General features: G+C 36.0%; 1 protein-coding gene across 1 annotated transcript in view; it reads left to right on the forward strand.

The window, feature by feature from the left end:
- The window catches only part of LOC128996179 (thrombospondin type-1 domain-containing protein 4-like), a 521,245-nt gene that overhangs the window by 489,002 nt on the left and 4,278 nt on the right, over nucleotides 1–27,965 (forward strand). The window contains exons 7-17 of the mRNA XM_054421318.1: nucleotides 1,338–1,542; nucleotides 2,926–3,092; nucleotides 3,584–3,710; nucleotides 4,269–4,320; nucleotides 10,765–10,925; nucleotides 12,206–12,335; nucleotides 17,939–18,176; nucleotides 23,253–23,417; nucleotides 24,087–24,251; nucleotides 25,480–25,665; nucleotides 27,004–27,145. Of these exons, the coding sequence (XP_054277293.1) occupies nucleotides 1,338–1,542; nucleotides 2,926–3,092; nucleotides 3,584–3,710; nucleotides 4,269–4,320; nucleotides 10,765–10,925; nucleotides 12,206–12,335; nucleotides 17,939–18,176; nucleotides 23,253–23,417; nucleotides 24,087–24,251; nucleotides 25,480–25,665; nucleotides 27,004–27,145 (1,738 nt within the window). The remainder of the gene's footprint in view (nucleotides 1–1,337; nucleotides 1,543–2,925; nucleotides 3,093–3,583; nucleotides 3,711–4,268; nucleotides 4,321–10,764; nucleotides 10,926–12,205; nucleotides 12,336–17,938; nucleotides 18,177–23,252; nucleotides 23,418–24,086; nucleotides 24,252–25,479; nucleotides 25,666–27,003; nucleotides 27,146–27,965) is intronic.

A 27,965-nucleotide genomic window follows, 5' to 3' on the forward strand; every position in this document is an offset into this window, starting at 1 on the left:
GAAGCGCGATATTTCGAGACAAATAATAAAAAGAGAGTGTTCTCCAAGATGAGATGAATAAATAACCGGGAATAAACATCTGTTACTTCGAATCCGTGTGACATTTCCATTGATGTGTTTGTTCCTTTTGACGTTTTATACTAATCGACCCCAATACGACTTGAGTATCTAAGAGTTGAAGTGGATTATCGGGTCAAATATGTAAAGTAATTTACTACATCTGAAGTAGTTAGGTAACTGGAAAATATGTTTGGTTGCTACTTGGAATGGACAAGATTGAACTTCTTAGTTCGGGATTTTTTTCGGGGTGGGAATGAGACGGAATTTTCCAAACCAAGCCAAATGGGTGTACTTTAGTAAAGCTTGAGTAAATATTCTTGCAGATGGAAATTATGAGAAACTAAATGAATTTGCAGTCTTTTTGGCACTACTCTATAAAAACCGATTATAAATAAAAATATATTATTAAAAGGTGTTTTCCAAAAATAATAAATAGCAATCCAACCGAACAATTTAATTTAATGCCACATCTTACTATAAAAACACACTACCTAACTACAGGTACTTAAGCCGGCTATCACTGCATTTTTTACTACGTATTGTTTTAGGGTCTGATTTTGTGACCAGCAGGAAACCAGTTCTGTACTATTTTTCTACTTTAGGCTAACACTAATTAAAAAATGCATGATAGCTATCTTTAGTAGCCTAATCATGAATTTTATATTGTATAAATACCTGTTTGTGATTAGCTTGCGGTGTATTTTTATGATTTCACTATTTCTATTATAATCCATTATCCAACATTATACGATCACGGAGGACATCATAATTGTATGCTAAAATCATCGGAGTATATAACACAACTTTTTGTGTTATATACTTCGATGGCTAAAATAGCAGAATGTTTTTACATCATGAAGATGTTGCGATCGCAGGAAACGATGATGATGTCTCTGTAACCACTGCAGATGTTCACGATGTTGCCACGGTTGCGGGAGATGCCAAAAATTTCTGCTATTGCGGCAATCGATCATGATGTCCTCTATCGTGGGAGATGTTCACGATTTCATCGATATGGTGGGTGATGTCTCCCGCGATCACTGACATCATTGTCGTCATCCCGTCACACCAGCGCCATATTTCTCGCAAAGCGACGAAACCGCCCTGAAACAAATATTTCCAGGGAAAATTCCAAATTAGATGTAATCCCATCCCAAAAAACTAAGGGTATCTTTCCCCAAAAGTGTCCCGAAATGTCCTCACCCGATCCTTGACTCTTTTATGTACGAACTTTTTCCCTTTTGCATACATTTTCTCACAATACTCTCTTGTTCCAGCACGTTGGATGCGACGGTGTGGTTGGCTCCGACCAAAGATACGACTCATGTGGAGTGTGTGGGGGCAACAACAGCACCTGTCGGGTCATATCTGGACTTTTCACACAACCTCAGTTGCCTGTGGGGTACAACCTCATCACCCAAATACCTCAGGCAGCTTGCAACCTCACCATTACCGAATTGAAACGCAGCAGAAACTATCTAGGTAAGATTTACTACTTTGGAAGTCAACGTTTTAAATATTCTAATGTTTATTTGTATATTTGGTGTATTTTTAAATTACAGAGATTTACTGTTTATGGACAATCTTATAATTTGGCAGCCCCGTTTCCTTTACTTTAATTACTGATAATCTGATTTGCATTTTAGCATTGTTGTCTACATGTAGTGTTATTGGGACTTAATTGTGAATGATAATCAATGTTTTTTTTTCTCAAGCTTAACGAGTATTTAGATGAGTATATTAAAGGGAAATCATTTTCTTTTGTGACGAGAAATGATTTCAACTATGGTTTCAGGCGAGTTTCCATTGTAAAATAATTGTACAACAACTACAGATTTTACAGACGAAAAAACCAATAATACAATCCATGTGTTTTCATGTGCATTATACAATGTGTTACATAGGTCGGGTAAGTGCCAATCCTGAAATGCACATTAGCCTTCTGTAATGAGGTAGGGATAGCAACATACCAGCTTATGAGCTTTTTTTTATATAAACAGAGTCTCTCTGCAGTTATAGTTTGGTTGTGTTAACGAAAATCCTGTTTGTATGCCTATATATTTTTGATTTCTTCAACGCCGATACTCCACTGTTTAGGACTACGAAATTAAATACCAACAAATTTAAACCTTTATTCAACTTATTGTTCTTTATAATACTTTTTACTTTCCTAATGTCTTTGGAAGAACCCTTTTGTATTTTACCCTTACACAGTCAATACATCTTGTAACATCATCGTGGTTTTTTGGTTTGTTTAAGCTTCAAAAACTGTTCTTTTTACTTATTTTATTGTAATGGCATTCTAATGTTCATGCATAAGGAACTTTCTTTTCTTTCTTTCTATTTTTAGTTGTTTTCTTGATTTTATGAAACCTTGAACAATTGCTGTTTTTGTTTTAACTCCTACTGTACTTCTTTATTACAAAAGGTAAATAAACAAATTCGTTTAAATAATAAATGTTCATTCATGATTAAGGATTACCAGTGTTGAGCTATATATTATTCAATAGCTTAAATCGATTTCATAACTCTGCTGTATCAAAGAGTTCCTGGAAGTAGCGTTTAAGAGTTTAAAGACGAGCTCTCAGTTTGTAGGCTATTTCCCTATATACAGTAGTCAAGTTGTCTAAGCACCCACTGGCATTATTAATCGACCAAAGAACTTAAAAGTTAATAATTCTCCAGGCATCATTTTTTGCATAATTTTGTATAACAGCACTGATGTAAGGAAATTGTGCTGTGTTGAAACATCACAAAGTAAAGTTGTTCTGACTTCTACAGTGATCAATCTTTGCTTTTCAAAATGTCGTCCAACTTCTCCTTCAAAGACTTTTTTATGAAAACTTCATTATTGAATTTTTCCAGCTCTTCGAAAGGTTGACGGGACCTTTATCCTGAATGGCAACTGGGCAATAAACTGGTCTGGGCAGTTTGATGCTCTGGGGACCCAGTTTACGTACCACAGAGAAGACGAAGATATATCAGAGTCCATAACATCGCCTGGGCCCTTAGCAGAGCCTCTGGATCTCATGGTAAGTTGTTGTTGGAGTTCCTTGATATATTGTGTGAAGAAGTAGAGGTAATGCCTTTAATGCCATATGAAAACATTAACTCTGTCTGCTGGGAATAACCTACAACAGAAACAGTCCAAGAGTGTACAATCTTCGGAAGAACAATGAAATATGCCATGCATGTCTTAGACAAGATATTGAAGAATGTCACGAGATTAGTATTCAGGTGTCATGTGTTTAAGGTGTTGATTTCCTAAATCAATCAGGATCTAGAAACATTAGTAAATAATGTTTTCTAATTTTTGTTTATAATTAACTGCAATGTTTCGTATTTGCCAAAAATTCAGAGGTTGTATACCTATATTTGTAAATCACTCAACAGATAAATTATGTCCCTAAAAAGATTCTTGTCCTAACCTAATGGAAATAAATTCCACATTCTTATTATCATAAGTGTTTATGAAAGTTTAAGGTATTCCTAATTTGTACAACTCAAAAAATATTTTTTCCAGGTAATATACCAGCAACCCAACCCTGGGATCAGGTACCAGTACCAACTGCCAGTGACACCCCAAGACAACGCCATTGGTGTCTATAAGTCCAGGGACTCTCCTATGGCAACACTGCTCAGACAAGCAGGTAGATCATCGTATAAATTGCATAATAAACTCATGTAATAGGTGTAAATACACTGCAAGTGTATAGCTCTACACAAACTATAATAAGTTGGCCTTAGTCACTAACAAGACTACAAGATCGCGCCACTCATCCTACACTCATCTCCATTCATACTTGGCTTAAAATACCTACTTTGTACGGTCGCCATTTCATTGAAAAATTATTAACGTATTAAGTACAGTATATACCATAAATAGAAGAAAATGTCTCACTTCCTAAAGATACCACACTCTGTGATGAAACATATCTGAGAATATTATACATAGAACTTCTGCAAGGGCAAAAGTATTGGCCTTATAATCCTTGATTTTATGAAAACAAGGTTTTGTAGAATTCTGCAATATTTCCTTTAAAATCTGTTGAGTGTTGATGGTAATCTGGTAGCTTGTTCAACAATTTGGTTGTGGTGTAATTATTTAAAGCTAGCTTGTGTAGTGGCATAAAAGGCACATCTATTTTGAAATATTGTTACAGTTTATTGTAACATTTAATCGTTAACAACTTTAATTTATGTTACAGATGCCCCATCACCTCCGAAAGAAAAAGTAAACGATAAAAATGTTGAAACCAGGTGAGTCACAATATTGTCTAACGCTATATATGTCAAACTTGAAGTTTTTAGCCTACAAATAAACATTCAAAAATACCTATTAATGACAATCTTTAAGTTCTTTCTTATAAAATGAATACCTAGACGAAATTAAAAGTAGACCTATGAAACGTCTAGGCCTTACTGTCCATATGGCAATCATTGTAACTGCATGCTTAGTTTCGAATGTTTGCAAACATACTGTGCTGAATTTTGTAATTAGAAAATATTCTATCCAAAATTATTGTTGTAAAGCAATGCAATTTAGAATGATTAATAAGCATACTGTAATGTCAAAGTGCATTCAGCAATTAGAATTTCAAGCTGTTATATTTTTATTTTAATACCAAACATTTACTACAGAGAAGTAATGTACAGAGGAAAAATGCTTATGGCACAACTGTGCCTTTCAGCTCTGGTATGTTGTGCTGGAAATATACTGCGGAAAAACCATGAGCCTTGTAGTACATGGGCGAGGGGGGGGGGTGGTGTTGGACATTTCCCTATACATTACAACAATTTATACATTAGCCAAGACGCCACAGTGGCATCTTGCACCTGCAATGCTAGACGTTAAAGTGTACTTTTAAGTTTTTTTTTTTTTTACTTTACTTTTCTGTGGCTATACAAATTCAATTGTGTAATGATACTTTCCAAAACATCACAAGAACTTTCTCAGGTCCTTCATCATTTTATAGTGTCATCTCATGCTGTGTTTTCCTATAGGTTAGGTAGTTCTGGCTTTCCCTTTCACATATGTTTGTATTATTTTGTTTTGAGACAGATTTAAAGGATATAGAAGCCAGAGTACATATAAAACAATGGGCTATTGGTCGCTGCCAGTGCCAGTCAGTGGTGTAGTCAAAAATATCCCAATGTGGGGTCGCTTACCAAGGTCGTGGAAAAAATGTGCTGCTTACCAATATACATAGGTTCTTCATAAAATCATCAATGACGTTTGTTAAACCGTTTTAGCCGCCACGGTCCGATATATCGGACGTCTGCTAAATGTTTGTTTACTGGGTCTAGTTCTTACAAGGCTCACAGGACGCTCCTTGACGTCATATTGATATGGCACGTTTCCCATATCCCAGTTTTCCAACATTAGGCTACTTCAGATCGTCGGCACTGTCTGTGACCTCAGTGACGTAATTGTCGTCTGCTTCTGCAACTGTCAAAGTGTCAAATCGCCAAAATTGGTTGTTTGTTTAAAATGTATAATATTGATACTATTGATAAATTATTGTTATTATTTTATTGACTTTACATGGAGTAATTTATTAATACAGTTATTGAGATGGTACGGTGAAATATATACAATGAATTTTCAAATAAAATAACGTATATTTGTAAGCTAGATTAGATAACCTCTTCGGCTCCACTGTTATGGTCACAAGCTCCATCCATACTAAATGTTTTATGGTGAGTGAAAATTTAAAAACGTACGTTTTCAAGAAAAGGACTTTATAATATGTTTTTCTCTTTTTCGGAACGTTTTTTTTTTTATTTTTTCTATATCATTTCCATTTGAAGTTTCATAAAATGTCTATGGTAACGCAATATCTTTGGTGGTTTTTTATTAATACAGCGTCTTTGACGGAAAAACACAAAGTTCTGTCACGACCATAACGAACGTAAAAATGAATATTAAAAATAGTTAATGGTATTTTTATAAATATGTTTTGCTGTAAATAGATTTAGTTTTAGGGCCATTTTGCAATAAGCAGCTCACTAAGCTTTTGGTATAGTTGGTATTTTTAAAAATATCAAAAACAAAAGAATTGAAAAATGTACCCTAGGGACACGTGATGGTCGTGAATTTCGAGACTTAAAAAATACCTAGAACCTACTTAAAACCAAATATATGTTTGTAACATGTTGCCCCCGTCCCAAAAAATATTAAAACACATAATTATATACTACAAATACAGTATATACGAAGTAAAAGGCCAGGGACATTAAAACGAACGTTTCTAAATATTCACTCTGGTATCTTAGCCTTAAAATACCTATGTGATTTTGCATAGCCTATGAAGCTTGATCTCTGTTATAATTTATTTTTTATAAGTTAAATAAAAACAAATCTTTTTCTGAGCATTTAAAATGTACTGAGATGGAGTATATGTCAGTAAATATAAAGTTATTATTAAATATTTCATATTTACTTATTTAAATAGTTAAAAGCGTCAATTCAGATTGTCCCTATTTTAACATTAGCTCAATTCCTTTCTAGTCGTAGCACAGGTTACGAACTTCATTTAAAAAAATTGCGTTTAAAATTAAACTTTGTATTTTAAAACAAACTACTTGCACTCTGAGGATGGTGCCATTCAATAGCACTCTTTTTAAATATAAAAATTGTAAAAGCTGGACCATGGATGGGATTTTTTGCTTCAGTAAGTCAATATTAGTTGTAAATAAAAATATTTGTCACACATTTTACTGACAAAGAGGGTTTCCTTGCGCTGATAATAGCACACAAAGTAGCTTATTGCTGCATTTTCTTACTTTTGCTGCACTCATTTTTTTGCCATACTCCAGTATTAATTTAACCAAACAAAAAAACAGCATCCGAATTCCAACACCACTAACCAGAGCCACTAAAATAGCAAAGGAATGGAACTGGAAAGTGTTCGAACGTCATGAAATCGTTCCTCTTAAATCGAATGAGTATGACACACAAATCGAATCGGCATCGTCTGGGCTTCATGTAGCAAGGGCTTTGGCTGCCTTTGTATGTGTTTTTTTCTCGTCGTGGACGGGATTTCCTGAGATAGCGTCGTCTGAGTGATGTTTGTCAACACTACAGTGATCGTGTCACGTGTGTTTCGTGTTTGTAGACATAGAAAGTTGTTTCTAAAGTAAAGACTTAAGTTAGTTGTTCTGATGTGTTTTTAGTTAGTAAATATGAGTAAACGTGGTCGAAATAAGTCGCCAGTGAGTGAAGACACGAAATGTCATAGCTTGACAGAGGGTGGTGTGCAATTAGACGATGGTGATTTGAGTGATGATTTCATAAACGAAATTGATTCGTCGTCTCCAGAACCACCGGAATCGTGTTCTGATTATGATTTGGATGAAACAGATGATTCTCTCCCTGATTTATTTAGGGATGACACAGATGAAGACCCGAATTATGTACCTTCTACAGATGTAGTCACTTCCGAGGTAAAAATTCACCTAAACTTTCCAACATGTAGTCAGTTCTTATCCAGGCCTAAGCCTAGTTCTGGCCCTAAGCGACCTCGAGATATGCCTAAAAAAAGTACTTCTCCTGTTGTTCCTCCAGCACCAATAGATAATGGAGCTATAGACCTATATGACTTGGTAAATGAACTTAGGCGTAATGTGGCTCAAGAGAGACCTGCTTCTAAGGAGCCCATAATCTGGGACACTGTTGAGGAAGGATCTAATTCTTTCCCTCATTCATTCATGTATGATGAAATTCCTGGCCCAAAACACTGCCCTGATGGTACTGCCAGGCCTATTGATTATTTTTATTTATTTTTTTCATTGAATCTGCTAAATAGTTTTGTAGAAATGACAAATCTTTATGCCAGAAATTACCTCCGATCATATGCAAATCTGTCCCCCAATTCAAGAGCGAGGTCATGGACACCAGTTACGGTAATTGAAATGAAAGGCTTCATAGCTACAATATTGAACATGGGTCTTGTTCGCAAACCAACTATGGAATCATATTGGTCCACTAATGAGACTTTGTCAACGCCCTACTTCAGAAAAATGTTTAGTAGGAACCGTTTTGAAGCACTACTTCAATTTTTTCATCTAGTCGACAATCAAAATCTACCTAGGCCTGGGGAGGAGAATTATGACCCTTGCGCAAAATTTGAGCCCCTCTTGAAGCATGCAAATAATGTCTTCAGGAGATATTATACTCCTCACAGGGAGTTGTCAATTGACGAAAGCCTCATCGGCACTATAAGTCGTTCCAAATTGACCCAATACCTCCCAAACAAGCACCACCATCGGTCGGGTATTAAGATCTGGATGCTTTGCGACAGTGTGAGCAAGTATTGCCTAGGGTCTTTCTGTTACAAAGGAAAAAGTGATGATGGAAAACAAGAGCATGGGCTTGCCTTTAAAGTTGTGGTAAAACTTTTGCAGTTGGGTCCATACTTGAACAAAGGATTTTCTCTATTTGTAGATAGCTTCTTTATGTCCATACCTTTGGCTGATTATCTGTATAAAAAGATGACTTACCTAACAGGCACTTTAAGGGAAAACAGTAAAGGTATACCTAATGCACTGAAGCAAAAATTTGAAGTAGGCCAAAAAGTTTACAACCGTAAAGACCACAAATTAATGGTTGCGTATCGGGAAAAATCCTCCCAAAAGAGCCCGGTGCTTCTTCTGTCAACTAAGTGTGTTGCAAAATCAGTAGAGATACGGAAAATAAGAAATAATGAGGTAATTGTAAAAGAAAACCCGGAGGTAATAGTTTTGTACAACTCATTCATGGGAGGTACCGGTAGGCCTATTGACCATTCAGACCAGATGATATATGCCTACCTCGATGAGCGACAGACTGTTAAGTATTGGAAAAAGGTGGTATTTCACATTTTTTCAAGAATGATTTTGAACTTGTACCTTATATATAAAGGAAACAATAGTGGAAAAGACATGAATAGGTTTCAGTTTACATTGTCCATAATTGACAGTTTGTCAAAAGATTGGCTTGACCATAAGTATCAGTTAGCGGGAGGATTAAATTTGCGGATGGCAGGAGTAGACAATCAGCGGCAAAATGACCAGTTTGGAATGGAAACCTTACCAGATAAAAAAGAGAGAAACTGCTGTGTGTGTAGCCCTATCAGTACTGCAGCAGGTGGAAAGAGAAAAAAATCCCGAACCGTATGCATTAGATGCCAGAAAGGTGTACACGGCGTGTGTTTCGGCCAACATAGGTGCTAGACAATGTTGACCATTTTACTTTTTTAGGATAAGTGTGTACCGGTACATAACTTTTAGTTTTATGTTGTTAATAATATGTGTTTATCTTTGTTTTTTGGCACAATGAAAAACTTTTGGATTCTTTCCTTTTTTTGTGGATGATTCGGCATTAGACTTTATATAGTGCATTCGAATGACGTGAAGACATCTAAACGCTCTGAAGACAATTTATTTCAAAACCTAAAAAGGAGCTTATTTTTCAAGGTAGGAATTTCATATTTTGCATGCTTACTAACAGATGTGTGTAGTAATGAAAAATAACACAAATATTGATAAAATATTTTTTATTCATACAGGCTAGGGTTATTGAATCTTGGTTTCATTCAAAGTTTTTATTTACCGGTACCGTATTTATTTTTTTGGTTACATTTGGTAAGATTAAAAAATCAATTCTTAAACCTTCATGAATGTTAAATATTTTTATAAATGCAATTTTATTACAATTTTAGAAAAATATGTTAGTAACTGATCAAAATATTTCAAAAAAAAATACCCCCTCTGCAGCAAACCTGCCAATTAAGCGAATTTCCAGTTGCCTGAATTGATTTTCAATTAAATCTATTTGATTAACATTAGGTTTTATCATTTTATGAGTACATAGGCTTGCTGCTACAGGGAGGGTAAAAAAGTATGTTTTTTTATTAAAATATTAATAACTTGGTATAAAATAAATAAATTTAGGTTTTAATAACCTACAAGTTTGATCAAAATATATCCTTAGCAAACTACAACATTTTACAATATTCTCCATAAGAATGACATAGGAATTTTAAAATAACAATTAAGCTTATTTGAATTTTCTCCGTAACCAATAATTGTAAAAAAAACACTTCAATATACTAAATTATTTGTTTTTTAAGCTCTTTAAAAAGGTCTAGGGAGAAATTGGGAAATTTTGTGTTTAGAGGGTCAAAAATTAGAAAAACCAATTTTCACCCCATAAAACCCCCGTTCCCATGGTCCGATCATGCTGGTTCGCGACCTCATTCATGTTTATCCCGCCTTACACCTTCAAACCAAATTTCATCCAAATCTTTACATATTAACCAAGTTATCGTGTTCACGGACACATATACCCTATCCATACCATGTAAATATATGGTATATATATATATATACGAATATATAAAAATTGGAACGAATGGTGTTTTTGACCTCTTTTGGACATCAAAATGAAAAAGTAAATAGGTCCCGGGCCTAGGTCTTACCATGCCACTTACGGTACGGTAATAGCTACTTCCCTATAAGGAAATTCGCTAAAATAAAAAAGTTATATAGCCATTTTATATAACTTTTAAGCATTGCGTTTAAGTACGAAATGGCCTCGTCGTTTCTCGATTATACGGATGAAAAAATGTTAGCGGCAAAAGGGTTAGCAATGGAAATGAAGTAAAATAGTCAAAAACACAATAATAACCAAAAGTTTGTCTAATAAATATATTATTGTTTCAGGTTCAATGGGAAACTATTTCCATATGGAAACAATGTCCTTGGTTCAGAACTTCAAGGTTATTCTGGGGATGAGGCTCCCAAACCGAAACCGAAAGGAAAGAAACGAAAATTCGCTTGGAAGATAACTGGGTTCTCAGAATGCTCTAAATCTTGTGGCGGAGGTTAGATAGATAGCTTCAATAGATATCTATACTTAGGTTTTAGATACCTATTAGAGTTTCACTTTTCTGCCTTAAGTTTTTTTTTTGTTTTTCCAAAAAATGTTTTATGAGTTTTATATTTAGTGTAACCTAACCAACAATACATCAGCAATCAGACAAGAAGTACCATTTGGAGGATTTGGAGGACAAACTGACTAAAGTATCCTAAAATAAAATTTAAATTTTACTTACATTTGTTCAGACTTATAATACACGTTTAGGAAAACCATTAAATTGTAATTCCCCACATTGGTGTAGCCTATAGGCCTGTGTGAGGAAAGAAACTCCTATTTTTCTCTGAATATTACTTAAGTGTGTGGCAGAACTATCTTCTGCCATATACTTCAAATTGAAAACAATCAAGTCAAAGTCAGGTACACATAATTTTCAGGGTTTTATTAGAGTTAACTAGAGGTACCTAAAGTTAACATACTTTAGTTTTGTGGAGCAATGTGTCTTATATTACCTATTAGGTAAATGAAAAATAAGCACACAGGTAGGGCCTACCGTAAAAAAAAGAGTTAAGATTTGGCTGATTTTGCAAATCCATTTAAGCAAGAGGTACATTGGTATTATCCGAAGGGCACCCTTATACAGCACGCTGCGACGGTTATGTTAGTTTGGGTTATCATAAAATGGAAATAACATACTGGTAATTGACTTACTGTCCGAATGTGATATGATTACAATTAACGGCCTTTGAGTTATGGCTCCCAGAAGGCAGTGATGTCGGCGAGGATTGAGTTGTATGTGTCGCTGCCTCTAGCTGCCATAGGCGGTGACAGGTGATGCGCACGCTACGGTCAACAACCTCACCCTGGCCTACTTGGAGGGGATTTGATTTGTCGAGCGAAATTAAAGTATGACTCATCTGGTGTTGTTTGATTCATAATGAAACGAGAAAAGTCCTACAAACATATTTATGATAACCCAACCTATCATAACCGCCGCAGCGGGCTGTATAAGGGTGGCCTCCGGATAATACCAAAGTACCTAGCAAGAATGCCCCTTATCATCAGATGGATTTTTCTTAAAACATTTACGTGAATTTTTATTTTCTATTGAATCCTACAGGTTTAAATATAGTCCATAACTACAATAACTTAATTGGTTCAATCCAAATCCTTAAGCTTTTAGATAATTTAAAACTAAACTTTTCTGTTATCATTCTTAGGCTTGTAAGTACAGTAGTTTAATTAGTGATCAAAATGATCATATTCAAACCAAAATTATTCCCTCAGGAGTTCAGACTGCTGTGGTTGTCTGCATCCGGGAACACAATCAGCTGAAGGTCCCGGATAAAAGATGCGCCAGTCTGGTGAAACCATCTGCACAAGTGATGCGGTGCAACTTAAAACCATGTGTAGCAGAGTGAGTATAGATTAATAAAAAAAATTACTTTCATAATTACTAAATTAATTTTAATGTATTCATAATTACTTTGATAACATTGATAAAGGATATGTTATGTTAAATAGTTTTAATCGTGTGTATTAAATAATTTTAACCACTCAACTAAATCACTCTAAATAGAGTTTTAATATGTATCAAAATCCGGATACCAAAAGGCTTCTGTTTACATGTTCTACCTGTGATGTCCGTTTTCCACTGGCTTTACATTTTTCCTTAGGCTTTTAAGTCTAAAAAAAAATTGTCTTAATCCTTCCTTATCTAAACTTGGTGTACTTTTCCAGTTTTCTCTTTTTTAAATGTGTGAAATGTTCCAAGATGCACCAAACACCTTATCTAGGTTCATACTAAATCTTCTTCATCTGACTTTAACCCTAGCAGTGGCCAATGTTAGAAGTGGGGAATGGCCAACCCATTTTGGCGATTTTGCAGACCATTTTTTGAAAATTCGTAAAAATTCAACCGTACAAGTAAACCTAGCCAACCTCATATTCATTTTGTTCGGAAAGAACAGGAGAATCTAGAAATAGTAATATCATAATGATTTAGACAGTGTATTTTATCGGTAAAGTGAAAAAAATAAAAAAAAATTGAATTTTTTTTTGAAATTTCAAAAGCGGCCTCTGCATTTTTTTTCTACAGATTTTTTTATGGGAAATTTATTATATACATTTTGTAGACAATCTAATTCCCTACATAGAAATATATAACATGTTATGAAAATATTTTTTTTTATAAGTTTTTGGGGCGAAATATAATGACAAACGGAGAATCGAAAAAATTGAAAGCCGTGCAGTGTTAGTTTATGTTGTAAGAAGTTCTATAATATATGTCTATACTAATAATGATATATACATGTTTGTAAAGCTAATGAAGTAAGGAATAAAAAAAAGTCATAAAGTTTATGGTAAAAATAATTTTTTACCTATAAACATACGTATATAAAATAATGTTTTTATATTTTAGTGATTTCTCGAGAAAAAAATTCACAGTACTTAGTATACAACTTTGGACCAAATTTGTTTACTTCAAACCAACATAATAATCTTGTAGTGTATTCAAATACCTACATAAAAATGTATAACATGTTAGAAATATTTTTTTTTTTGTAGGTACGTAATAGGGACATAATAATACAATAACCGCAAAACCGCAAATAAGTGTAAACTATAGCCTACAGTGTTTGCTTGTGTTGTGAAACATTATGTAGGCTGATGATATGTAGCCTACATATTTGTAAAGCTAATGAAGTAAGGAATCCAAAAAAGTCATAAAGTTTATGGTAAAAATAATTTGTTACCTATAAACATACGTATATAAAATAATGTTTTTATATTTTAGCGATTTCTCGAGAAAAAAATTCACAGTACTTAGTATACAACTTTTGTACCAAATTTGTTTACTTCAAACCAACATAATAATCTTGTAGTGTATTCAATTACCTACATAAAAATGTATAACATGTTAGAAATATTTTTTGGTAGGTACGTAATAGGGACATAATAATACAATAACCGCAAAACCGCAAATAAGTGTAAACTATAGCCTACAGTGTTTGCTTGTGTTGTGAAACATTATGTAGGCTGATGATATGTAGCCTACATATTTGTAAAGCTAATGAAGTAAGGAATCCAAAAAAGTCATAAGTATGATGGTAAAAAGTTATTTTCACCTATGATTATGTATCAATTTGAAAACGTTTTGAATTTTTTGCGCATTTCGAGAAAATGGAGTGTACAGTATTTAGTAGCCTATATAATTTTTTTACCAAATTTTTTACACCCAAACCAATATAAACATGTTGTAGTGTATTCATTTACCTTTATAAAAATGTATAACACCTTGGGTAAATCATTATATAGCATATATAGCACCTCTGAATGTCAGAATCGTCATTTTTGAACATGATGCTAACAAAATACAGTAGTAGGCCTATTTAGTATAGGCTATAACTTTTTTACAAAATTTTTTACCCCCAAACCATTATAAACATGTTGTAGTGTATTCATTTACCTTTATAAAAATGTATAACACCTTGGGTATATCATTATATAGGTACAACAATCTCTGAATGTCAGAATCGTCATTTTAGGACATGATGCTAACAAAATACAACCTTTTATGAACACTATTTCACACAATTCAGTAATATTTATGCATGAAGATTACTGTTATACACACACACAACACTTCACTAACACTAACACTACGAACTAATAACATATTTAGTAATAAATCGCGGATAAAACTATTACCGGCAACAACACAAACAAACAATGGCAATACAAGGCAGCTGACAGACTGTAGCAGTAATGACTCACTTGTCGTCTACATGCGAGCATACAGAAATAACCCTGAGTGCAGGGCTGCCACTCTCTGAATCTAAATTTCTTCCTCTTCAAAATGATATACTATATGACTAGTAATAATAACTTTCACTGTATATAATTCGTATTTTCCATACTGTCACCAGACGACTGTTGGCCATTTGTTAGAAATTTCGAAAACAGCTGTTTTCATAAAATCGTACCGATTGTGCAATCAATATTTAGTTATAAATATCACTACCACAATGAAGATAAAATCAATGGCTATCCAGTGGTACCACCCGCAAAATCCCAAGACGAAAATTACCCGAGCAGGGTAATGCCAAACAAGACGTGTTTTGCCAGTTCCCAAGTGTCGGCTGCAAAAGTCGTACCGCGCCAAAATTTCATTTGATTTCTAATCGTCGTGACGTTGTTATATACCTGCTACAGGGTTTGTTTATGTAATCAAATGAAAGTTCAGAATGTGATCTTTCGAATGGTATATATATTATTCTCATCTGAGTTGATTGTAAGTGTTTTTTTACCGTTAAAAAAATTTTGGCCCATACCGTCACCAGACGACATTGGCCATTCTAAGCATCAACGTCATACCGTCACCAGGCGACCGTTGGCCACTGCTAGGGTTAAATGCTCCCTTCCAGTAGCTTCCCTGTGTTTTAAACAGACATAAGTATAATATACAGAACCTCCCTTCCTTATCCAACACCTTTTTCACATCTCCTTTGGGTCTCTTCAGTACATCCAAGTCCAACATGTCCTCTTCCAACAACAAAATTATGCTGATCAAAATGGTTATTTTATGATCTTTGAATGTTCAAAGATAAATAAATAAAAATGCCTTTATTTATCAAGCGTTTCTCAGTACAAATACTGCTTCTCAGAACAACTTTCGTCAATAACAATATAAAGCTAACAACAAATAAATAGAGCATAACAAAACAGAAACAAGACAATATGAGTAACAATAATTAACCATTAGTGCACAATTCTTTGATCTTAACTCTAAATGATGATAAAGAATATTTTTTGAGGCCAGAGGGGAGGTCGTTGTACAGTTTTGGACCGAAGTACGAGAAGCTTCGTCTCCCAAACTCAAGCCTCACTCTTGGAAAGTGAAGCTGGAGACCACCATGGCGGGTACTGCGCTGAGAGACCTCCTCCCGGAAAGAGAGCCTCTCAAGAAGGTACTGTGGCTCCTGTAAGACAAGAGCCTTGTGCACCATGCAGCACGTCATGATCCTGCAAACAGTGTCTACTGTTGTCATCCCCGCTACAGCTCTATAGGGAGAGATATGTTCAAATTTTTTGAGGCAAAATATGAAGCGAATAGCTGAATTTTGCAGTTTCTGCATTCGGGTCATGTCTACTCCAGAGATGCTGTTTCCATTAGCAGGGAGACAATATGTAAACACCGACAGGACTAGTGACTGCATGAGGCGCAGCTTCGCAGATTCTGGCAGCAGACTTCTAAACCTGTACAGCCCTCTCAGCCTTCCTAACGCACGCTGCGAAGCATGTGTGACATGGTCAGAGAAGGTGAGGCTGCTATCAAGCACAACGCCAAGAGTCTTTGACTTGTCACACAAAGTCAAAGACTCCCCGTTGAGCACAACACTCACTCCTCTCTCGCTGAGGGACTGCACCAAGTCTTGTGGCGCCGTATGCATCACAGTACACTTGCCAGTATTGAGTTTCAACCCATTTGCTTCTGACCACAAAAGGATTTTTCTCAGATCAGAGTTAATGAGATCGAGTGAAGCTCTAATCTGGGATGGCTCATAAGACAAGTGCAGCTGTGAGTCATCGGCATACAAATGAACTGTACAATGTTGCACACAGCTAGGAAGGTCTGCCGTGTACAAATTGAACAGAACAGGCCCAAGACAGCTGCCTTGGGGAATTCCTTGGGTTTTGACAAGCGGGGATGATGTTTCACTCTCTAATTGCGTCACTTGCAGCCTGGAGTCTAAGTATGACCTTATCCATTTCAAAATATTTTCGTCAAAGCCATAATATTTCATTTTGGCCAATAGCATCTCATGGTTCATTGAATCAAATGCCTTTGAATAGTCCAGCATAACTAGAGAACTATATTTACCCTTGTCTTTGGCGTCAATCATATCACTAAATAAGTTCGTCAGGGCTGTACACGTGCTATGGTTAGGTCTAAATCCAGACTGAAGTTTGGGTAATATATTTTGTGTGTTTATGTAGCTGACTATTTGGCGAATAGCTATCTTCTCTAATATCTTTGACATAGCTGGTAATATTGAGATTGGCCTTAGGTCTTCGACTTTTCTTGGGGCTGTAAGTTTGGGTAATGGTCGGATAATACTAATTTTCCAGGACTTAGGAAATTGTCCCTTGTCTAGTGATAGATTTATCAGATGGGTAATTGATTTTATCGCATACGGACTGACAGTTTTAATCATTTCAATTGAAATTTCATCGCTACCCACTGCTTTAGATTTGATCTCATTCATTACATCCATAACCTCTTTTTCACTGACATTTTGAAAATTGAAGGTATTTATAATGCCATCTCGTTTATTATCCATAAAATATTCCCAAAGATGTTTATCAATATCGGTCTCAGCTCCCATGTTTACAAAATATTCGTTAATCTCATTAGCTTGTAGATCATGTGGAATGCTTGAGTTACTCTTAGAGCCAATTATATCGTTCCTTTTGAGGCACGTCCAAAGATGTGCTAAAACTCCAAAGTCCTTCCAAGAACCTTCCTAATCTTTCCTCTTCCGACTTGTCCTTTTTTTGGAAAGCTCTCTTCCATTAGTTTCACTCTGTGTTTCAATCAGACATAATGTCTAATGTCTTGAACAACCTAACTCTTCCATATACAACACCTTTTCCTTTTTGTAATAAATTGTCCTTCTCCTTTCCATCTTCTGTACATATTCTTAATCGATCATTCTCTAACGTCTTTTTTCCATATACCAAGTTTATTTGTGTGAGTTTTTATGCCAGTGGCATTTTTTACACTTTGAAAGGGAACTGTCCAATAAACCCTAGTCTTGTTACTATCTAACGTTGTTTATTTTAAGATAGCATTATTAATTCATAGCCCAATGACAAATGGCATCTGGGTCTGGATACTAACTCACTTGGATTTTAAGTGGGTTTGAAGTGATTTCGTCTATTTATATAACAATGTACCAGGACATAACAAAAATGTCCTAAAACTTATCAATAACCTACAACTCTGGTTGACTGCAGGTGGGTAGGCGGAGAATGGAGCGAGTGCTCAGTCACGTGTGGCGAAGGAGTGCAGTCCAGAGAGATCCTATGTAGACAGCAGATCACCCCCACCCTGACCATGACAGTGGCGGAGGGTGCATGTCTAACCCCTCCATCCCCTCTCCTCACACGGACCCGTCCTTGTCAGAGACCGTCGTGTGGGGTGGGGACACCAGTCGCTACTGCGGGGCAGTGGACCGTCGGGGCTTGGAGTCAGGTAATGCAAATTAATTTTCATTTCGATACCAAGAGTTTTACAGAAGAGGCGTTGTACGTACTCAAATAACGCTTTAAGGGAAAGCCAAAAACCCATATGTGTGGGTAAGAAAAAGGCAAATTTTTGAAAAATATAGCTTTATTAAAGGACGAGTAAGCTCTGAAGGGGCTACAACAAAAATGTAATGACCAAAATTTAACAATTCAGTACTTTATCTTGCAAACAAATGTATCCTTGAATAGGTTTAGGAGTTTGTTGAGCAGTGTATAAGATCTTAAAGTCAATATCAATATATATATTTTTTTTTTATTACGTACACACCCAAGGCTTACTCTATAATTATATTGGAAATTTTCTAAAAGTTATTGAAAACCTGTGTTAGGCCCTACTATCAAGCGAGATTTAAAAAGTGGTTGATTTCTTTCAAGCTAATCAGCAATATTTTTCAAAAATACTTTTGCCACTAGAGTTGTGCTAGGTATTCTGCCTGCAATTTGCCCTTCCGAATTGAAACCAGTTGTCACCTGACAGGAAAAACCCACATTAATTGAGAGTACCCCAAGTATTTTTAGCATTTTATTTGAAAAGAAATACTGTAGCAGAATGATGAAGAAAACCCCCAAAGGTTGCCAACTGCAGTTTTACAAATTGTACATTTGACCTAGTTTCAAATATTTCACTCAGGGAGAGTCAGACAAACTCCTACGAAAAAACTGTCATCTGAGACCTCAACGGAACAAGTATCAACAGGGGGAACCAGCCAAACCCCGCCACAAAAACTGTCATAAGTGTCACAAACAGTAAAAGCTCAAAAAAGCCTGAAAGAGACTAAAAATAAAAATAAACTTCCACCCCTAAATGCTAAGCCAAAGAGCAAAGACGAGGATTACAATGATTTCTTTGTAAAAAATATAGGATTTTATTCAGAACATATGAAGAAGCATTATGGATATTTAGTAAAAAGGGAGGCTGCATCGCTACAGGATAATAACTTTGTTTTTTCCTCACCTTCTCAGATTATTCCAACGCAGCCTGATTTTACTTTAAGAAAACTGCAAAAATCAGCAGAGACAAGAGAAACACAACCTGACTGTTTTTTAGACAATCGAGTCAGGATGTAAACTCCAAACTCATCCTGCTGCACCAAAATACACAGGAAGTCTCAAATAAAATAAATAGACTACAGCACCTTTTAGAAGAAACCAAACCTGACATAGTAATTCTGACAGAACATGGACTGAAACCTGAGACAATAAGTAGCACCGTCATAGCTACTGGATTCTGCCTCAAGGCTCACTATAGTAGAATAGAACACAGAAAAGGAGGTGTTTGCATTCTTGTAAAAGAAAGCCTTGAGAGCAGCACAGTAGCCATAGATGTTTCCAAGTACTGTAAAGAACTGTTATTTGAAGCAGCTCTTATAAAAATAAAATTCAAGAACTCAAATCTGTTTGTACTGGGAACCTACAGACCCCCAAACGGAGACCTTGAGGAATCATTAAACACCTTTACAGAACTAATTGAGGAAACAAAAATTGAAAATTCCCCTCTTATCATCATGGGAGATATTAACGTTGATTTGTGTAACCCAAACAGGAAACACATTATCTTAAATGAAACTCTTGCTATGCACAACATCCAGAGACTACAGCTTCCACCTACGAGAATAACAAATCTAACACAAACCTCCATTGACTGGATATGTACAAATATGGACACAAACCAACTCACTCCAGAAATCATCAATGCAGGACTTTCGGATCATACTGCTCAACTCTGTACTGTAAACTTCAAATCACACATCAACTCAAGTTATCCTGCCCAAATTGGACGCTGCCTAAAAAATAAAAACCTGCAAGACCTCAAGTATCTTCTCAGTCAAGAAAACTGGCTTAGTGTTACCTCAATAAACAATGCCGAAGAAGCTTTTAAAACTTTTAGTAACATAGTGGGAGTAGCTATGGATGCAGCCTGCCCCCAAAAGAAGATAAAAATACAAAGAAAACATAAACTAAAATTCTCCATGGACCCAGAAGCAGTGAGACTTAAAGCCGAATTTCTTAAAGCTCTAAGAAAGTTTGAGGTGACGGGAAATCCAGATGACAGAAGGGTTTCTATTGAAAATAAAAAGAACTATGACCTGTACTTGAAAACGATGCGGAAAAAGGTTAACTCTGACCAGTTGATGAAAGCTGAAAATAAATCTAAAGCTATCTGGGAAACAATAAACACAGTGTGGTCCAAAAAGGAAACATCCCTAAATGAAATAACCCTTCAAGTAGATGGCCAACTCATAAGTAATGTGACCCATGTTGCAGAGCATTTGAATACATTTTTTACACAAGTAGGAGAAAAAACAGTAGAGAAACAAAAACACCTAAAGACCACAGCTCAAACTCCTGACGTAACTCAAACAGGTCCACTGTTTTCCTCCTTTCAAAGCACAGACGAGAAGGAAGTTAAAATGATTATAAACAAACTTAAAGCAAAAAACTCGTCTGGAATTGATGAAATCTCGTCAAAAATACTTAAGCATTGCTGCAATGAACTAGCACTACCATTGGCTGATTTGATAAATAAGTCCCTAAAACAAGGCATCTTTCCTTCACTACTTAAAATAACTAAAGTATACCCGAAATTTAAAAAAGGTAGCACATTAGAAGCAAGCAACTACAGACCAATTTCCCTCGTTTCCACCTTCTCCAAAATATACGAAAAAGTTGTTTTAAAAAGACTTTTAGACCACTGCACAAATCACAACCTACTAAACAACCTTCAACATGGATTTACAAAAGGGAAATCCACAACAACAGCAATAATTCAGATGGTTGAGTCCCTGATTGACAGCCTAGATGAAGGAAATCTAACAACAGGAATCTTTCTTGATTTCAGTAAGGCATTTGACTGCCTTGACCACCAGCTAATCATTAAAAAGCTGGATTCCCTGGGGGTATCAGGGATAGTAAGAGAATGGTTTCAAAGCTACCTTACAGACAGGAGTCAGTTTGTAGAACTAAGGCACAGAGATAACAGCCTAATAAGAAAAACAAGATCAAATTTTCAACCAATAAATCGAGGAGTCCCCCAAGGTTCAGTTATGGGTCCGGTACTGTTTATTCTTTTTACCAACGATTTGCCGCAACAAATAGGAGACGCCTGCCTTACTCTTATGTATGCTGATGACACAACCTTAGTGTTTAATGAACCACTAGCTGAAAATCTAGAAGTAAAATCCTATGTGTCACTCAGTATGGCCTACCAATACTGCTATAACAATGATCTCGCAGTAAACACATCTAAAACAACTCAAATAGCTTTTGGCCGTAAATCTCAAGAAGTGCCACGACTCCCAGATGTAGAAGTGGAAGATGAAGCTAAGTTTTTGGGCATCACACTCGACAAGAATTTAACCTGGACCCCTCATGTGGACAATATATGTAAAAAATTAAGTTCAACCATCTATGCTCTTAAACATATAAAAAATGCAACAGATGACATGACAACAAAAGTAGCATACTTTGCACTTTTCGAGTCGCATATGAGATATGGACTTGTAGCATGGGGTGGAACCTCTGCCACTAACATGCAAAGAGTTCTCAGAAAACAAAAAAAGGCAGTCAGAATAACTGCAGGACTCCACAGACTCGACAGCTGCAGGGAAGCATTCAGGTCACTCAAAGTACTTACCCTTGTAGCACTCTACATCCAGGAAGTTGTGTTATTTGCAGTAAGAAATAACCCTACAAGGCGTGGCGAAATGCACCAACACAACCTGAGAAACACCATGCAGTACAACCTTCCACAACATCGCACGACACAGTTTGAAAAGAAACCTTCATACGCAGGAATGAAAATCTACAACAGGCTACCTCCAGATCTAAGAAGCAAGTCAGAAGATGACCTCAAACCAGCTTTGCATCAATGGCTCATTAATCGACCTTTCTATTCCTTAGAAGAATACCGTCAACAGGTCTTTGACTAAACAACACCTCAACCAAACATTTAGAAAAAATTGTAAATTGACGCTACTACTATTCTTAATGAATGTGTAAATAAAGATTATTTGTCTATTGTCTATTGTCTATTGTCTACTCTAGTTGATTTACTGACAGAAAGTAAATAAAAGAAACATCTTATAACACTTAAAACATTTACGCTTATACTGTTACTCACAAGATGGTAAATATACATAAACAATGGTAAGAGTTGATAGATTTTGATTGGACACTTCAATCATCAGAGGTGAATGACAAGAATCTTGAATGCCATCCCTACATATATGTAAAAGAATATGAAACTTATATTTATCACCTCATTCTTATACATTCCTACATTCCTATTGGCTGCCGGAAGTACCGGCCAATACATATCCATAGGTACAACTGGAGTCTAAATGTACTTGTTCATTAATTAGCTTATTTATATTTTTCCATTTTTCCTTATAAATATAATTCTTCCCAAGCATTCATTACATATCCCTTTTTACAATTCTTTAAAATGCATAGACTATCCTCCATTTTTCCTATTGAATGGCCATTTTGTAACAGGTGTTGTGCGACATTTGATCTTTCCGGTTTGTTGATCCTCCACCCAGATATGTGGTTTTTGAAGCGATTGACAAAGTTGATTTAATTGTGCTTTGCAACAAATTTAGGGCACTGAAAAAAAGATAATGTGGTTCTTTAAATCTGACCTATGTAAAATAACAGTAATCATTATCACTACAGCTCACATAAAATTCATCATGATGGTTTAAAAAAAAAAAAAACTGAATTCAGCTGTCCTTGATTATTTCTTACAAAACTACCATCCCATCCATTCAACTCCTTACTAATCTTCTCATTAAAAAACACACCCTGGTATGTCAAAAAAACTCAAAAGTCAGTAGTTTTTTGATGGTTCAAAACTGTGCCCAGCTGACCTTGATCATCAAGCCTTAACGCATGAACTTAGCTAATGAAACAGCTGATCAGTAACAGATCTAGATAGGTCACAGATCATCTCACTTCATTCATACACAGCTGAAATCCATGCCTCTCTGTCTCAAAGGTTTTGAATAATAATTAATTGTTTTAGTGTTCTGCCAAGTGTGGTCAAGGTGTTCAGACAAGAAGCGTTCTGTGTCCGTCGGGAGATTGTAACGTCAACGAGCGACCAGCTACTGAGACATCGTGTACACTCCCTCCATGTCAGACACACAGACACTCGCATGTGTGGCTGTACACTGACTGGACCCAGGAGGTTGGTCTTCACACCATTCATGTTATTTAAATCTTTTCGATGCTTTATTTTTATACGTCAGTTTTTTGGGGGGTAAAAGGGGTGGGAACTGATAACTTTGTCTGAAAAAATTGCATATGGATTTTTGGATATGGATCAGCTGATGCAAATCTAACAGAGGACAGACTCACTGGGTTGATGCTGTCTAAAATCATATGTTCATCAGGTTATATACTTCTGTCTGTTGTCTAGCTGTTTCAAAGGTAGGGGAAGGGTTGAAATTGCTTCCCCTACAACCGCCTAAAGTTTGTGAACGTAGTATAGTACTATATTTGGCAAAAAGTTGATCAAGTGTATTAGTTATCCTTTTAGTTCAGTGTGGTTAAGAAGAAGTTGTATTCTGTCAGTTATTTACACCAGTACTTTAGTTTGTTTAATACAACAACGTTCATGTTTGCTCTAAAACTAGCAATAAAACTTAAACATGGGAATGAAATCTAGGTTGATCTATATAGTCAAAGCTTATAGATGTACAAAAATAATTTAGGATCATTATTCAAAACCCAATGATCAATGACAGTAGGGTTCTATTTCAAAGCTTTGAAAATGTATGGCATTTCTCAGGACACAACTAGGTCACACATTGAATAGTATCCACCATGATAATTTTAACAATATTTTATCTTGCAGTGCTCAGAGAGTTGTGGCACTGGTGTACAGAAGCGCAGAATCGTCTGTTCTGCGGGGCCCAAGATGGAGAATCTGTGTGATGTTAGTCTGCGGCCTGACAACCAAAGATCGTGTTCCAGCGACAAGCAATGTGGAGCCCTCTGGTTCACAGGCCCTTGGAGCCCGGTTAGTAAGCTTTTGTCTTCTGATATAAAAGTTGGAGAGATTTATGGTGAGGTTATAGAAGACAAAAAATATGTTTGCTAGCAGAAACTTATTCTGAATTAAAATCTTAATGTTGCAAAGGCACACCACTGACGCATTGGAATGTGGATGCATCTGATGTTAAAAAACCAAAGTGAAAATCCCAGAATGCTGAAAAACTACTCTTCTCCATTTAACTGTCACCTTAAATAGTGCAAAGTGTTTTTGGTCTAATTATGTAGTTCATAATGTATGTGCACAGTTAATTTTCCAAAAATCTATACTTATTTAATACGCAAGCAGGATTTTTGTGACAATTACTCCTCCGAAACTACTGAACCGATTGTCATGTTTTTGGTGTCATTGGAAAGAGCGTAGCGTGAAGTTGTGCAGGAAACTTTCTTTTTAGGGAAATAATGAGAGAGTGAGGCCCTGGAGCCCTTTAAAGTTTCGTATTTCTCCATAAGATTAACATTGGAAACAAAAATTGTTATGAAACTCCAGCTGTTGTCAGAAATCAAAAGTGAGAAGAAGAGCATAGGTTAATCCTAAACCGTCAATAAGTTTGCTAATATAGTATTATAACAGTTTGCTACAAATATTTACTTAGCAATTGCTCGAATTCGAGCAACAGGGACACTAGTAGCAAATAAAAAAGTATATATTTGAGGATACATACAACACTAAGAAGTCTTCAACAACTTACATTAAAAATGAAACTTTCCCTTAAAATAAAGCCTTAAAGTTTCTCTCAATAATATACCTCTGGTACAGATAGCAAAAATCCGGTTCTTGCTGCTGTTGTGCTGGCTTGCTAAATGTTGCGCTTAATAATTTCAACATTTGTTTTTAAGTTATGTGGCTATTTAAAAAAAATATTAAATGACAAGTATCCATGTCTTAATTTTATAAATGGGGCAAAGTTCAGGAGAATTGTCTTTGGGGTGGTGTGACAAGTATGTATTTTATGTGATCAAGGTTATCATTTTTGACACTTTTTCTATGTCAGAGGTATTTTGAGACGAAGAATCACTAACGCTTTTAAAATAAAGCAATCTTAATCCTCAAACTTTGTTGATATGTTGAGACTCGTACCTTGTCCCTCTTGCACCAAAGTTTGAGATGCCAACCACTAGACCAACAACATTAGTACCTATTAAATTGAAGAGAGTGTATACCTATTGGAGGTCTGTACTGTTTTCCTTCACAGTGTACTGCCAGCTGTGGCTGGGGGAAGCAGACTCGAAGCATCATCTGTGTATCCAAGCCGCAGGGAGGAGGACAGATGTTCCCAACAGCTGATGACAATTGTAGAGCGAGCGACAAACCAGCGGCCGAGCAGCAGTGCAAACTGCAACCTTGCGGTGCCGAGTGGTACATGGGAGAATGGTCTCAGGTAAACCATACAAACATACTGTTTGGTCAAACATTTGGGTTTTGTCAGACGGTTTTTGATAATTGTATAGTCTAAAGGAAAGCCCAGTAGTTGATTGGAAATTCCTTTAAAGGGATAAAGTTCAGCTAATCAAAGAACATTTGAGACCAGGCACTTAAATATGTCCTCAACTTTTTCTTTTTAGGGAGGATGCAGTCTTTCTTGGCTACTTTCCTTTAATATCACTAACAAAATCCAATAATGATTATAATCCCCCCATAGCTACAACACCCAGAAATACAACGCCCAGAAATAAAACTCGTTGATCAAAATGTATTTCTAGTAGTTTGTTAAGGTGCTTAATAAACTTATAAAAAAAGAGTGCCAGTCAGTTCATTACCCCTAAAGCTAGGGTTTCCAAGATCAGGCCAGCGTGATCTGTCCGGTGTGATGTCCGTTGGCGCTAATTTTTGTCCGGCGGATGTCCGATGAAGCTCGGCGTGAGAGTGGTTTGCAAGAAAGCGGACATTCGCGGTTATTTCGCCTGGGAAATGAGCTAGAGTCAACAATGACAAAAAATTGCATATAAATGAGACATTTACAAACAAACTAAATGTATACTATATCGTCAAAACTGTTTGAAATAACATCGGAGTTATTAAAACAACTTTATAGTCCTTAAAATAAGTAAAAACTACCAAACATAGCTCAACCATCTGGTTCTAGAAACAAAAAGACACATAAAAATAGTTTTGGTTAAAATGAAAAACAAACCATTTGTTCAAAGCAATTGGATTCTATTACAATATCACGGAAAAGAATAAAATCAATATAGGATGATAGTTACAGTTTTGTTAAATACATTTTACTTTTATTACAATCACACCGAAATAAACTAAGTGTGATTTTTACATTTTTACAAGAATCCTCACAGAGTCCTACACTTGTCCGCTTGGCGTACACGCCAGAAATGACTTGGGTCATTTTCAGCATGCCATGCTCAGGACTCACGCCGCCGGACAGATGGCGGGAAAACTCATGTCCAGCGTGATCTCTCGCGCTTGGAAAAACATATAAAAACATGGCTTCAGTTTAAACTTGATTACGTAATCACACTTGTCCACTCACACTGCCCGCCCGGCGTGATCTTGGAAACCATAGCTTAAGGAGCATATACTACTGTACTTTTTTTTAGAAACCCCCTTGTAGTTGCAAAATATCAAAATAATTGTTGTGAACATTTGGGTGCTCTCAACTGCCTGGAATTCTTTTCTGAGGTAAGTTAGTTGTGTTCCCTAATGTATTCCTGATCCAAGTGCTTTTACCTTGTTAGGAGGCCTAACTTGTTACCTTTTGCAGTGCTCGAGATCTTGTGACACAGGCGTGCAGCGTCGGGACGTCAGGTGTTTGGACGAGTCCCAACAAGTGGGGATGGGATGCAGTGAGACTTCCAAGCCACCATCACGACGCTCTTGCAACTCACACAAGTGCCCTAACATAGGTGAGTCATTGTCTGATGAATAATCAGCGTTTGTAATGAGTGTTGATAATTAAAATATTAATTGTGTGTTAATGGATAATGTATGTAAGAATGATACCAGACAGTGGGGTAGCTGATCATAATGCCTTAAAATCAGTGGTTGCCAATTTGATCCTGAAAAACTTAGCAGAGAATAAAAACTGGGCCCAACTAACTGTCCATACTCATTGGGCTTTTACATGGTCCTGACTAAGGAACAGCTGGTCTTAGTTATTTTCACAGAATATTCTACACAGATTATCTCACTTAACTCTATTCTAGACTCACCCCACATCCATATTCAGGTTGAAGTAAGAACCTAGGTTTGTATTGCTGATTGCTATCATGTAATGAATCCTCTGAAAGTACAAATATATCAAAATATGTCAACTAACACTTTTAATAAATATATTTACACTTAACTGTTAACCCACATGATGGTAAATACATTTAAAAGATGGTAAGAGGTAATTTATTTCAATTGGACACTCCAACAACTCCAAAATCATCATTAGACCCAATAAGCTAATGGCAAGAATTGTAATGTTAGCCTCCAGATTGCCAAATAATAGTAAAAAGGTTTAAATACCTGCTATTAGGAAATCCATTCAATTGCAGTCGCAACTAGTTTCGGATCATATATTGATCCATCATCAGGTGGTACAAAGCATGTTCCTTTCTGTTACGACTGATCAGTTACCTACCATAATTTTTTTTTCCGTGTTCTTGTCTTGTAAATGTTTATTTATGTTTGTGTTAAATGTGATGCTCTTCATTATGAAGAAAGGAAGTCCTTTTACTA

Source organism: Macrosteles quadrilineatus, unplaced genomic scaffold (genome assembly GCF_028750875.1).
Source record: "Macrosteles quadrilineatus isolate MER2022 unplaced genomic scaffold, UCM_ALF_1.0 Scaffold_6__1_contigs__length_79288215, whole genome shotgun sequence".
Lineage (NCBI taxonomy): Eukaryota > Metazoa > Arthropoda > Insecta > Hemiptera > Cicadellidae > Macrosteles > Macrosteles quadrilineatus.